Raw genomic sequence first — 15081 nt, 5'->3', positions numbered from 1 at the left:
AATACGTCATACATCCTTTAATTATGACACTTCCTAAGGTAGTTGATATCGATAGATAATAAATTTAGATACGGAAAACCCCAAATGACAAAAAGAGTAAAAATAGAACAGATGCCAATGAATGACATAGAAATAAAATCTTACCTGGTCCCGTAGCCTCGACGGTCAAAGAAAAACCCTGGCTGCTTGCTCGGTCGTTAGCGAATTTACTGTCAAATCTGAGCAGCATAAGATTTGATTGTCCCGCAGGAGATGTGGTATATTCCTTTCCCACAACATCTCCACAAAGCCTTGCAAAATAATAAAGCACAAGTAATACTTCTTTTTGTCATTTAATTTATGTTCGTCAGGAGGTTTGTCGCAGGAAGGACAGGGTACACTTAATATTCAAATAATTCAACAGGGATTCAATTCTCATCACCAACTCAACCCGCAAAGAGGACACTCGATACGCAAAATCTCAACCTCTCAACCCTAAACATGGACTCAATACTCAACAGCAGCTCAAAGATCAACTCTGACTAGCTTTTAAGATTGACATTAGCTCAATACTCAAGATGAAGACAATACTTAACGTGAGTTCAATGTTCAGCAAATCAAATACTCAACCCTCAGCTGGACTCATTCATTAACACAGAACCAATTATCCACACGGACCTAATCCTGAAATATAGATCCAATACACAGAGCTATTTTTGCACTGTCTAAATACTCGAGATGGACAAAATACACAATACGGACCCATTGCGCAAGACAGACAGACTCGCGACCTTATACAGAAATAAAACTCAACGGAATATAATACTCATCAATATGCAGCAGGGGACATAATACTCAACGCGTACTCAATACTCAACAGGAACTTGATACTCAATATGTACTTAAGACTCAGCAGACATGATAAACGGTGCTCGTTCAATGCTCAACTTAGACATAATACTCAACGAGAATTCAATACTCAACAGGGACATTTTCATCAACGAATGCTCAGTATTTAACAGACATGCGACTCAACGCTTACTCAATACTCAACATAGACATACTATACAAAGCGTTATCAATACTCAACAGAGACAAGCTTATCAACGCGTGCTCAATATTCAATAAAATTATGATAAACAACTCTTACTCGATATTTAACAAAGAGATACAATTCAATGCTTGCTCTGTACTTAATATGGACATAATATACAACGAGTACTCAATACTCAACGGAGACATACTAATCATCGCGTGCTCAATACTCAACACAAATTCAATCTTCAACAGGAACTCAATAATGAATTTTGACTCATTAATCAACATTTACTCAAAAATCAATATAACACAATACTCAGCCAGTATTAAATTCTGAAAATAAACGTTCAATACAGACTCAATACTATATATACTTAATACGGACTCAAAACAAATGTCAGTATAAAACGTAGAATCAGAACTCAAGAAGACCACAATACCCAGCGAGGATACCTAGTGCTTAATATAGACCGAATTTTAAGCCTGGAAAGAAATTTTTTGTTATTCTGATTTGTACCAATGACATTTGCTATTTCTCAATAAAACTTCTGATCCGTCCATAAATATCATCGGATATACAACTGTGCACACAAAATTCAGATAAATTCGCACTATTGTAAACATCTGTAGAAAAAAATAAGCTAAAAGCCGTATCAAAAAGAATTACCATAATTCACGATGTCCAGCTACCTGACATATTGATTAATCTTAATTTGCTTTGCACTGGGATTGGTGGAGAGGAATTCAATAGTATGATCAAATCAAATTAGACATGTGCCATCCAATCAAGGCTACATGCAGGACGTTTTGATCTACATAAATTCAACTTTCAAAATTCAACTAAGTTTCTTCTAGGTCATTTTGTTTTTTTAACACGCAACAATGGTCTCTCATGAGCCTACTGAAGATATGTAAATAAAAACAGACCACTCTGTTTATACTTAAATGGTAAAAAGTACGAGTGTGTAATGAAATCGACAGTTCATTTACGTCAACACTATGATCTATGTACAATGGAGTGGTAAGTGTACGAGAGTGTAATCGATCAATAAGATGTCCTTGTTTACACTATAATGTTGTATAGAGTCGGGTGGTATAAGTGTACGAGAATGAATCAATCAATAAGTCGTCCTCGTTTACACTATAATCGTATGTAGAGTCGGGTGGTATGAGTGTACGAGAGTGTAATCAATCAATAAGTCGTCCTCGTTTACACTATAATGGTGTATAGAGTCGGGTGGTATGAGTGTACGAGAGTGTAATCAATCAATAAGTCGTCCTCGTTTACACTATAATGGTGTATAGTGTCGGGTGGTATTAGTGTACGAGAGTGTAATCAATCAATAAGTCGTCCTTGTTTACACTATAATGGTGTATAGTGTCGGGTGGTATAAGTGTACGAGAGTGTAATACATCAATAAGTCGTCCTCGTTTACACTATAATGGTGTATAGTGTCGGGTGGTATGAGTGTACGAGAGTGTAATCAATCAATAAGTCGTCCTCGTTTACACTATAATCGTGTGTTAGAGTCGGGTGGTATAAGTGTACGAGAGTGTAATCAATCAATAAGTCGTCCTTGTTTACACTATAATGGTGTGTAGAGTCGGGTGGTATAAGTGTACGAGAGTGTAATACATCAATAAGTCGTCCTCGTTTACACTATAATGGTGTATAGAGTCGGGTGGTATAAGTGTACGAGAGTGTAATCAATCAATAAGTCGTCCTCGTTTACACTATAATGGTGTATAGAGTCGGGTGGTATATGTGTACGAGAGGGTAATCAATCAATAAGTCGTCCTCGTTTACACTATAATGGTGTATAGAGTCGGGTGGTATAAGTGTACGAGAGTGTAATCAATCAATAAGTCGTTCTTGTTTACACTATAATGGTGTATAGAGTCGGGTGGTATAAGTGTACGAGAGTGTAATACATCAATAAGTCGTCCTCGTTTACTCTATAATCGTGTATAGAGTCGGGTGGTATAAGTGTACGAGAGTGTAATACATCAATACGTCGTCCTTGTTTACACTATAATGGTGTATAGAGTCGGGTGGTATAAGTGTACGAGAGTGTAATCAATCAATACGTCGTCCTTGTTTACACTATAATGGTGTATAGAGTCGGGTGGTATAGGTGTACGAGAGTGTAATCAATCAATAAGTCGTCCTCGTTTACACTATGATCGTGTATAGAGTCGGGTGGTATAAGTGTACGAGAGTGTAATACATCAATAAGTCGTCCTCGTTTACACTATAATCGTGTATAGAGTCGGGTGGTATAAGTGTACGAGAGTGTAATACATCAATAAGTCGTCCTCGTTTACACTATAATGGTGTATAGAGTCGGGTGGTATAAGTGTACGAGAGTGTAATCAATCAATAAGTCGTCCTCATTTACACTATAATGGTGTATAGAGTCGGGTGGTATAAGTGTACGAGAGTGTAATCAATCAATAAGTCGTCCTCATTTACACTATAATGGTGTATAGAGTCGGGTGGTATGAGTGTACGAGAGTGTAATCAATCAATAAGTCGTCCTCGTTTACACTATAATGGTGTATAGAGTCGGGTGGTATAGGTGTACGAGAGTGTAATCAATCAATAAGTCGTCCTCGTTTACACTATAATCGTGTGTTGAGTCGGGTGGTATAAGTGTACGAGAGTGTAATACATCAATAAGTCGTCCTCGTTTACACTATAATAGTGTATAGAGTCGGGTGGTATAAGTGTACGAGAGTATAATTAATCAATAAGTCGTCCTCGTTTACACTATAATGGTGTATAGAGTCGGGTGGTATAAGTGTACGAGAGTGTAATACATCAATAAGTCGTCCTCGTTTACACTATAATGGTGTATAGAGTCGGGTGGTATAAGTGTACGAGAGTGTAATACATCAATAAGTCGTCCTCGTTTACACTATAATGGTGTATAGAGTCGGGTGGTATAAGTGTACGAGAGTGTAATCAATCAATACGTCGTCCTTGTTTACACTATAATGGTGTATAGAGTTGGGTGGTATAAGTGTACGAGAGTGTAATACATCAATAAGTCGTCCTCGTTTACACTATAATCGTGTATAGAGTCGGGTGGTATAAGTGTACGAGAGTGTAATCAATCAATAAGTCGTCCTCATTTACACTATAATGGTGTATAGAGTCGGGTGGTATAAGTGTACGAGAGTGTAATACATCAATAAGTCGTCCTCATTTACACTATAATGGTGTATAGAGTCGGGTGGTATAAGTGTACGAGAGTGTAATCAATCAATAAGTCGTCCTCATTTACACTATAATGGTGTATAGAGTCGGGTGGTATAAGTGTACGAGAGTGTAATACATCAATAAGTCGTCCTCGTTTACACTATAATCGTGTATAGAGTCGGGTGGTATAAGTGTACGAGAGTGTAATACATCAATAAGTCGTCCTCGTTTACACTATAATGGTGTATAGAGTCGGGTGGTATAAGTGTACGAGAGTGTAATCAATCAATAAGTCGTCCTCGTTTACACTATGATCGTGTATAGAGTCGGGTGGTATAAGTGTACGAGAGTGTAATCAATCAATAAGTCGTCCTTGTTTACACTATAATGGTGTGTAGAGTCGGGTGGTATAAGTGTACGAGAGTGTAATCGATCAATAAGATGTCCTCGTTTACACTATAATGGTGTATAGAGTCGGGTGGTATGAGTGTACGAGAGTGTAATCAATCAATAAGTCGTCCTCGTTTACACTATAATGGTGTGTAGAGTCGGGTGGTATAAGTGTACGAGAGTGTAATCAATCAATAAGTCGTCCTCGTTTACACTATAATGGTGTGTAGAGTCGGGTGGTATAAGTGTACGAGAGTGTAATACATCAATAAGTCGTCCTCATTTACACTATAATGGTGTATAGAGTCGGGTGGTATGAGTGTACGAGAGTGTAATCAATCAATAAGTCGTCCTCGTTTACACTATAATGGTGTATAGAGTCGGGTGGTATAAGTGTACGAGAGTGTATTCAATCAATAAGTCGTCCTCGTTTACACTATAATGGTGTATAGAGTCGGGTGGTATAAGTGTACGAGAGTGTAATCAAGTCAATAAGTCGTCCTCGTTTACACTATAATGGTGTGTAGAGTCGGGTGGTATAAGTGTACGGGAGTGTAATCAATCAATAAGTCGTCCTCGTTTACACTATGATCGTGTATAGTGTCGGGTGGTATTAGTGTACGAGAGTGTAATAAGTCAATCGAAACGTCTTCATCGTCTCCACTTTAGTCGTATAAGATGGTACACGTCTTTCTTTCTCGTTTACACTGTAATAGAATAATAACTGAGGTTGTAAGTGCAAGAGACTCTAATCAAATGGCAGGTCATTTTCCTTTACACTATAGTCGAATAATCTCTTAGATGGTAAACAGTGTACAAGTCAACAACCGCACGTTAGGTAAGGTCGGTATCATGAGGTATTTTTACTTCATGTAATTCATTTTTACATACCTTGGTCCGGTTTGTCCAATCAAATTGTATTGCACTTCCAACCAGTGGTAGCATATCCCATTGTTATCAGAAAGGTGGAGGTCATTAATGACAACCTTGATGTAATCTGCGTTGCCAGCCTTTATGACATTAATGTTATTGTTAAAATAACGTAAAAGTAAAAACTCTGTGAAAATTATTTATCATTTAAGCATGACTGAAAAAAAGAATCAATTGCAAACTTAATCAATCCACGTAGATGCAAACAATTAAGTTATACAAAACAGGCAACCTTTTACACAAGGATGATTTAGACCTAACATGGACAAAATTCTGTTATTTTAAATGGGGAAAAAAAACAACAGAAATATATGTATAAATTTCAAATACTTGGCCCTGCCACGTCTGCCCCCTTTCGGGCTACCCACTCATTTTGTAAAATTATGAATCCCATCACCAGTTAAAGATAAGTATTATTCAAAGCCTAGTTCAAAAGAAGTTGTTTATTACAATAAACCCAGCTTGATCTTATCCCACCCTTCCTTCTACTACTCCCTCATCTATTGAATACTCAAACTAATTAAAAAAGGGTTTTCCTCAACCCTATCGCCATAGTGACGATTATATAAATTGATGTGTTTCAGGGAAGACTTTGTTGATAACAATCATCTTCTACCCGTCCCTTAGCACCCTTTTGTTTAGTCATTTGAGACGTTTGTGCATTTTTATGGTATTCCCATTACCTTCATTAACGGATGCTACTATTAAAATTGCAGTCTTATCCATAGCTTATTTCCAGTGATGTCAATCATAACGACTCAGACAAATCCTGAAACATTCCTGTGTGTTGACCCTACTATTTACAAATTCACACTACTTACGGATGCCTTCTTTCAAATTAAGTTTAGTTCCATATAGCTTAAGAAGAAGTTGATGGATGCAATTGGTGATGTATGGATTGGGGTTTGGAAGCATTGAAACAATGAAAATGGGATCTAATTTCTGTGTAGTTTATATATCTCTAGCTTTGACTTAAAATAACAACCGAATCCTATTTTTGAATACGAAAGACATTTGCCCATGGTCGTATTAAGTATGACATTTGACCTTTTTTCATTGACCAATGAAAAACTTGTTTCTCTTGCGTATATATTGATGGTATAATATCATGGTGTAGGTACAAAGTAATCCACCTTGCTTTTCAAGAGATATCGAGTACACAAGCTTAAGGAAGGGAGACGAAAATGTAATCGATTGCAAAGTAATATATGCCGTACTTAATAGGATTTGTAATCAACTTTACCTTGACGAGCCAAGTACAAGCAGTGTCTACGGCATAATTGGAAGGGTAGTTAGGACTTTGGATGGTTGCCGATCCACTAGATACATCAATTATTCCACCACATCCTGTCATCAAAAATAAAAATCACATTATCAAATCCGAATACGAGCTATCAACACAAAAGCGGAACACCTTCAGCAAGGTCCAAGCTAGCAGGAAGCCATTTACCATATCGATGAGTACGCCATTTGATGTTTGGGGTCAAAAAACCATCTAGAGCAAGTCAAGTATATATTTAGTACACATAAAACCATGTTGTTACAATTGCATGGCGGTAAAAGTAATGCAAATTCAAGCAAAACACTCAAATCTAAAGTAGATTTTTATTTTCAAATCAGGCCTCAGATACCTCTCCCACTAGCGGCCAAGATCATAATAAGATATTAACTTTGTCATTGACCTTCACACCCCAATTAACAAGTGACATTGCTTTGTAATCAGCCATTTTTATTGTTTGTTTCATCCCTATAAACTTTGCTCAATGATGAAAAAACAAACAAACAAAAAATCATGGGAGAATTTTGACCTTGGCGTTTAAGTTAGAGAATCACGTGACTTTGAGACTTGATTTGGTGATTTAGTCAGGTGATTTTTGCTCTCCTTCAAAACAAAAAGTTACTTCATACTGGCAAATCAAAATGTTTAGTAGTGTTGATGTGGTCTTTGATTAGTTTATTTCGACCTTGCTTAATCACACCGTAACAACAATCTCTGAAACTTTGATCTGGACATTTTTTTTTTCAATTCACAGCTACTTTAATTAAGACAATGACTCCTCGCTGAGTTCCAGTCAACTTCACTAATTCATAACAAAATTTCTGTCAGTGAAAAGATACATAATTCGACCTTGACCTTTACACACGTTAGCTTATGCGGTTAAATTTGGCCTTGACCTTTATGATGTCCAATTACACATACGCATATCTCAATGTGTAAGTATATTACTTGGAAAAATTTCTGAAAGCTTGGCCCTCTTTCTCATATCTATTTATAATACAATTATAATATTATGGTAACGGACCTTGACTGACCTTAGGAACTTCTTTCAAATGACAACCTATGCTATTTTAACAAGAACTTCCATTCATATTACATATCAAGTCCTGTGTTGTTCTTGTGGTTCGAACGACATTTCAATCATAATGATCATCCTCTGCTTTTATTTTGTTCCATTTCGAGATCAGACGGGGATCAATGCTGGTTGAAACATGGTAGAAGAGTAGATGAACCAAACAAAAAAGATAATTTCAAATATGAGGAAGATGGTTAAAGTGCAATGCAATTTTTATTTATTTTATTTTTATACTTTTTTTAATTGTTATGTATTTATCTAAAAAAGGGAGACGGTAACAATTGACCACATCAGCTTTGAGAAAAGAAAAGAACGGCTTTAAATAAACTACGTACCGACGTCTGTGTCGACCAGCTCACATGCATCACCCTTCAATCCATCTGGACAGAAACAATTACATGTATGGTCTTGGAACCCACCATTCTGACATATCTTTGGGCTGCACGCACCTGCAACAAGAGAACATGTCTCATCAGTTTTACTTTGAACGGCAGGATAAGCAGTCTGAAAGAAATCGCTTTATTTTATTCGGAAAGAAAAAATTAAAGGTTATTCAAATAAAGAGCAAATCCTTTCGTTATATGCAATTGTTTGACATGAAATTTCTGATTTATTTCAAAGCAAATATCAAACGTTTTAAAAGTCGCCCATAAAAATTCCTATAATGCATCTAAGGTAGCACACCACAGTAAGACAGCCTGGCCATGGGCGATTTTTTTGTTAAGCAAATAACTCCTGTATTGTGATATGCATAAAAAATGAAAAAATAAATGTAAACTATAATTGGTATATTCAGTATGAAGTAGTACATACAGGCTTCACATTTATTAAAACAAAAATCAATAAATTGGTTCCGGATTTTCCGAACATGTGTTTACACAGGAAATTTAGTTTTGACTACAGCGCAAAAATGGAAGCCCACAGAAAAGGTAAGATAGCGGAAAAACTTAATTTACAACATGTGTCCAAACAAGATTAATTCTGTCTTTGGGATAGAGATATCTAATTTTAAATAGGTTGTGCTATTTTGGGTCAAATATAATATTTTGCAATTTTTGAGAACTTTTTAAGCTGTTACCATGGTATTCACAGCTCTAAAAATCACAGAAAATATCAGTTTACTTATCCTTCAGAGCTCTATTAAAATTGCAAATATTGTACAGATTTCAAATATATATACTTTATTAGAGGTTATATGTAAGGTTAACTGGCAATGTTTACATATCTAAAACATGTGCCATATTTTTCAGAATTTGGCATTTTTACTGTACACTGCTACCTAAATAGCTAACCCATTTTTGTAACCACCGCGGATATACCCGTGGAGATTAGTGACAATAATTAATGTTGTAATTGCCATAGGAGTTGTTCCCCTTGTTTTGGAGCTCTCCGAGCGAGGAGTGAATGTAGTGACGTGTATTTCGCCGATCACGGTTACTGTATCAAAGAGAACAGTATATTAGGTACTGTGTGTCCATCAAAGACTATGTTTCTTTACCCGGACTATGTGATGGAGTGGAAGGACATGTGTGGCCGTCATTTATTTATTTAATTATGCATTTGTGTATGTTAAGTTAGTAATACATTACTATTATTTAGTGTTTGAATAAGTATAAACTAATCTCACTTGACTTCGAGATGTTGCAGGTTTCGCAATTGGTTGGTGTTTAACCATAAAATGCATCAAAGCTTTTTGGTATTTCAGTACATACTACAATGTAACTATAACCAGGTCTTGTGTTTGTAAGAACACCGATAGTTTTTTAGGAACTTGGCTCATCTCGAATTTCCAAAGTAACTTCACCATACATTCTTGATGATGTTCCATCAATTATAAGTTTCTTTGTGTTCACTCAAGAGTATCGCGCTGACCCACAGCGGCTAGCAACAATTATCAATTTCAAAACATTTTATTGACACAAGGACAATAGGATTGGACAGCAGGCAAACCCTATATTAGTCCTCTCCCAAAACAGTAACATACACATTGGTACAAACATGGATTTATATAACACATTACATATTACAATCTCAATGCTTACCATAGAGACAGCTCCATTAGATTAGTATTAATTTTGTTTTATGAAGAGAATACTCTAACCTTTTAATAAAGGCAAAACGTTATTTAAAGCAAAAAGACAGAATAGGCGTTTATTAAAAAAATATATATATATAAAACTGTATGGAATAAACATATGATGATATTGATTTTTTCCTTATCCAAACAGATACAGGACACATAGTCCATTTAACAATATGAATGGGTTACGGTACATTTGAAGCTTCCGATCTTAACATTAGAGTTTATAAGTAAACTGTTGTTTATAGACAGACTCAAAGACGGATAAGCTGAAATATATAATCTCATGAATGTTATTACAGAAACTATGTATATCTCATCTTTTCATCAAATCCGTTCCGAACATTTTTTATAATCAATTCTTAAAGTTATATCGACAACGATGACTATCGAACGTACTTCCTTTTGATCGCCTATTGTGCACACATGGGCCTGCGCGATACAATCGCACATTTGTTCTGTCGTGCATACCCTGTGTAGATTTCGTGTGCACATCGGCAGACACGCTATCACATAGCTATATCACGAGTGTATAGTCTCCATTAAAATACCTTCAAAAAGATCAGTTAAAATTGCAAATCTCCAGACACAAAATCAAATCCCCAATAGATAATGGAGAATAGCTTTTGCAGCAAATGTAAAGTAAACGTATTCAGGGATCATGTGATATCAAGTTGATCTCGACAATTTACCCTCAAGACCTTATCAGTTGCTGAATTTGATAGTGATGATGTGGTGTAATTTTCAGCTAAATCTGTTAAAAGTTTCATAAGATATAGTTTACACAAATTCATCACATACAGACGAAGACACCCATAGCAACATTGATTAATCTTAACTTTAGTGTGGGGGTTTATATCATAGTCGAATCAAATTATATAGAGAGTATTATTCTACTGTATATCATGATGATGAAGCATTGTACATTTCAATGAGATAGCATGATACCTGTCTTATGCTTAATTTACAAACGAGAGAGATTGTAGAAAAATAAATATTTTTACGGAATTAGAATGAGACTTACTGGTACATTGGTACGCCACAGTTATGTCTTTAACGTCATAAAATGTCAGACCAACTGCAGAATTGGCCAGGAAATCCAACCGCCTATCAGCAAACTCTATTGTTGGATTACCGTTAGTTGAAAATGCCTAGAAAAATAGTTTAACATTGAATTAAAAAAAAAACGTTTGTTAGTATTATTAAAATTTTCTCTTAAATGTTAAACACTCAACAACTAATTTTTTTCTTTATATAGCTGGATTCATTTTCCGCGTCTTCAGTGCAAAACAAAAAGGATTTAGAAATGTTTCTAAATATCGAATATCATAAGAATTAGTTCTTTTGAATCACCAGAATTGAATCAATTTTCTTAATAAGAAGCATCCATGTATGATAGTTGAAGTTAGATGTTCGGGTATCCTCGCATCTTTTACTATATTTCGTCTCAGCGACTGTAGTATTTCGGCATCATGGGTTAACGTTTACGCTTAACGACTGGGGAAAAGCATTAAGAATAACACGATTTTTAAGCAAAAAGTAAATAAATGATAATAGTCATTAGGATTTTTGATTTTGAACTGAAAAAAAGAATGTCCTTACAACAATGATTTGCCAACTCTACCGATCTTAGCTTGCTGTGACGAAAACAACACCCGTTGTAGCTATCAAGATGCACGTTTTTTTTATACAAAACCTGCACAGTTTGTGTAGCAAAAACTGACACAATTTGTGGTTCTTTTTGACAGATATTTAAAAAACTGAATGAGTGAAATGTTCCTCCCAATTCTTGTACCCGAAAAGTTGTAGTAGTTCATTCTTAGTATTACATGTGCAAATTTTTCCTTTTTTCATACAAATGAGGATCTTACTCGTATCATGTTGCATAGACATATACAATTGTATACACCCCCTGAGATGAAAGATTTAAGATGTATTAGAAAGCTACACAAATTCAAGAATAATATCATACTTCATATATCTATGACGAAGTAACGCTTCTTAAGTTGATCCCCAAAATGTCCCCTATCATTAGCCCTCATTTATCGACCATCGGCATCTCCTATTTGAAAATGGACGTGAACTATCTAAATCAATATGTTTGTACAGATATTGTCCTATTGCATAACTTGCAGTACCATTTCTGCACACAGATTTGGAAAGCATTATTTTCAACAATATTGCAGCTTTCAGAATATAAGGGCGACTGTTGTGCCAGAATGTCATCCGCATCCAGCTGTTCGCTTGCCTCAATATAATACCCGTCAAATATTTTGCGGCGATAAAACTACGTATTTCGACATACTGAAGGTTCTAGTAAGGAAAGTAAATGTCTGTGTATTCCAAACTGATAGTAAACGCAGTTTAAATCTTAAAAAAAAAAAAAATACTTACAGTGAGACTGTACTGTAGGACTGACTCATAATCATATGGGTTGTTGTCTAGCGTGTTCTCCTTAATCATGTTGTAATTACCAGTACCACCATTGATATTGTTCCATAGCATGGTAACATAGTTATCCCGGTCAGAACGAGACTGTTCATGCATCTGACCTATGGCGTGCAACATCTCATGAATTGTAATGCTTTTCTGTCAAAATATAATTGTTATTCAGTCATCGGCTACCCTTATGACATCAACGTATCTTTTATTTTTTGTTTCATTTTGAAAATCTTATTATCTGGTATTTTTAATATACTTAGTTTTATTTTGATAAACTATAAAAAAATGTTTCGTTGATGCAGATTCATTTATTTTTATCTGTCTGTCTCTCTGTTTGCCTCTCTGTCTGTCTATCTGTCTCTAGAATGCATTTATAATGACACGAAATGCAATGCAGACGGGTACTTGTTAAATACCGTGTCTAAACTGGGAAACACTTGAACAAAGGTTCGTTGTTCATTTGGGACAAAAGTATTGACAGAATGGAACTTAAAACAACACTTTCACAAATTCATTAGCAATATCAGTAATCCAAGGCAGAACAACATACGCCATAAGTTTATGCTGAACAAAATGTAACATTGTACCAAGCGAGAACGAAGTATACGACATAAATACATAGCATGAAAGGGGAAAATATATCACAAAAATGGGCAAATCAAAATGCACACAAAAACCAACAATATATATATATCAATGTTATAAGGCTTTAGTTTGTTTTTGTTTAACATCCTATTAACAGCCAGGGTCATTTAAGGACGTGCCAGGTTTTGGAGGTTTAGGAAAGTCGGCCTACGGTCAGTACCTGACAACTGCCCCACGTAGGTTTCGGACTCGCAACCTAGAGGTGGAGGGCTAGTGATAAAGTTTCGGGACACCTTAACCACTCGGCCACCGCGGCCCCCTTTTATATTGACACTGGGTGACAGTTGGATCAAAATATATCACAAATAGGTCATCCTGATCACTGTAATCTACATACGCTTCAGAACGGGTTGTCAAATGTACCAATAATATTAATAAATCTATTGCTGAATATATATAGCAAACTGAAATATTTAAACTTTATAAATGGCGCTATTAGGCCAACTAAGTTTCAAATGGGTCAATTGAAAAATAAAGCATGCCAAGTTTAAATAACATTAGTCGAACATATAGTAGGAGATCTGCGTGTAAACGACAGTGCAGGCTTGTCGAACGACACAATGTCACAATTTTCCTGCAAAATTTTGACGACATATAATTTTTTTTTCTATTTCACAACAACTGCTAATCAAGTTATATTAGCTTATATAAATCATCCCTGATGGAAGCGCGCGAGGGGTCTTATTTTGGGAGGAAACCGGAGTACCTAGGGAAAACCTACGTGGTCGGGCAGGTGACTCGATACATTCTCACGTCCGATCGGGGAATATAACCCCGGCAGCCTAGGTGAAAGACAAGTGTGGTACCACTGTGCCACCCGACCACCACTGCATACAAAGTTCAATGTTCCATGATACTTGTAAAATCTCTTCACGATAACTGAAGGACATGAAGATACTGGTCGTTTGACAGGGAAGATAATCACATATAATTCAACATAAGAGATATCAAAGGGTTTATGGTATCAACTATCAAATTATCATTTATAGGTACGACTGATCTCTTAATATTTTCTAAATTCATTCTTCCTCTTTCCCTCGTAATCAATAGATTGTAAGTGGAATGAGTAATCAATTTAAATATGGTTGTCCTGTCAGCTTTATATTTTTCATGATCAATTAGTGTAATACTACGGAGATTAAAATGCCTTATAAATTAAATCTAACATTGTAAATCCAGTTCTTCGTTAGTAACAACAACCTTGACCTGGAATTTCAAAAACCTCTACTATGCAATTTTGCACTATGAATTTCAAAGTGACCCTCTGTAATGGCCTTCGATTTTTAATAATTCACATTCAGTTATATTTTATAGTCACCAGGGTATCGGGAAGGTTTAACCCTTATTGTATTTTCTCATACGAATGTTGGCCTTTTTGATAGTGTGAATATTTTTGAAAATATTTATTTTATTATTATTGATTTATTTTCCAATATTGTATTCCAGGTTATATTTCTTTTATATATATTTTAAATATATTTATATTTCTAACAGCGACATTGATTACAGGGATTTTCTTAACACCCGTTTAGTATTGACTTTACACATCGTTATCATGTAAGTGCCTTGAACGATATACTTGAACTTGGAAATGAGAGAAGCTCTTTCCGATCGATAGCGACGATAAACTTCACCTGTCTGAATTCAAAAGGGCCGTCTACAAGATATCTTATATCGGGGAAGGGAGTAATCTGGTTATATCGAGAATGAATTTACGCCTATTTTTAAGGACTTCTAGATATGAAACTTTGAGAGTCTCGTGTTGAAATGTGAGATAAGATTTGCATTTCTTATACATTTTGAAATCTTTGACATATGGTATCTTTAAGATATTCAAGGTAGATTTTAGCAACGTATAAATCCATTTGGGTATTAAATTTGGTTTCTTTTTTATGACTCAAAAACAAAGTTGTCAGTTTTTACACCAATCTATTACATGAACACTTTATTACATTCTACAAGTGAAATATCACAATTATTAGTTCTATACAAGTTATGTTAGTCAGAAGTGAAAAAATATC

The 15081-nt window shown here is 35.4% G+C and overlaps 1 protein-coding gene across 1 annotated transcript in view; it reads right to left on the bottom strand.

Annotated features, from left to right (window-relative positions):
- The window catches only part of LOC117340310 (MAM and LDL-receptor class A domain-containing protein 1-like), a gene marked incomplete in the record, with an annotated part of 53448 nt that overhangs the window by 21722 nt on the left and 16645 nt on the right, over nucleotides 1-15081 (bottom strand). The window contains 6 exon segments of the mRNA XM_033902077.1: nucleotides 145-290; nucleotides 5501-5619; nucleotides 6783-6886; nucleotides 8229-8342; nucleotides 10998-11124; nucleotides 12368-12562. Of these exon segments, the coding sequence (XP_033757968.1) occupies nucleotides 145-290; nucleotides 5501-5619; nucleotides 6783-6886; nucleotides 8229-8342; nucleotides 10998-11124; nucleotides 12368-12562 (805 nt within the window).

The sequence above is a fragment of the Pecten maximus genome, chromosome 13 (genome assembly GCF_902652985.1).
Source record: "Pecten maximus chromosome 13, xPecMax1.1, whole genome shotgun sequence".
In the NCBI taxonomy this organism is placed as follows: domain Eukaryota; kingdom Metazoa; phylum Mollusca; class Bivalvia; order Pectinida; family Pectinidae; genus Pecten; species Pecten maximus.
This window is presented reverse-complemented; position numbering and strand designations above follow the sequence as displayed.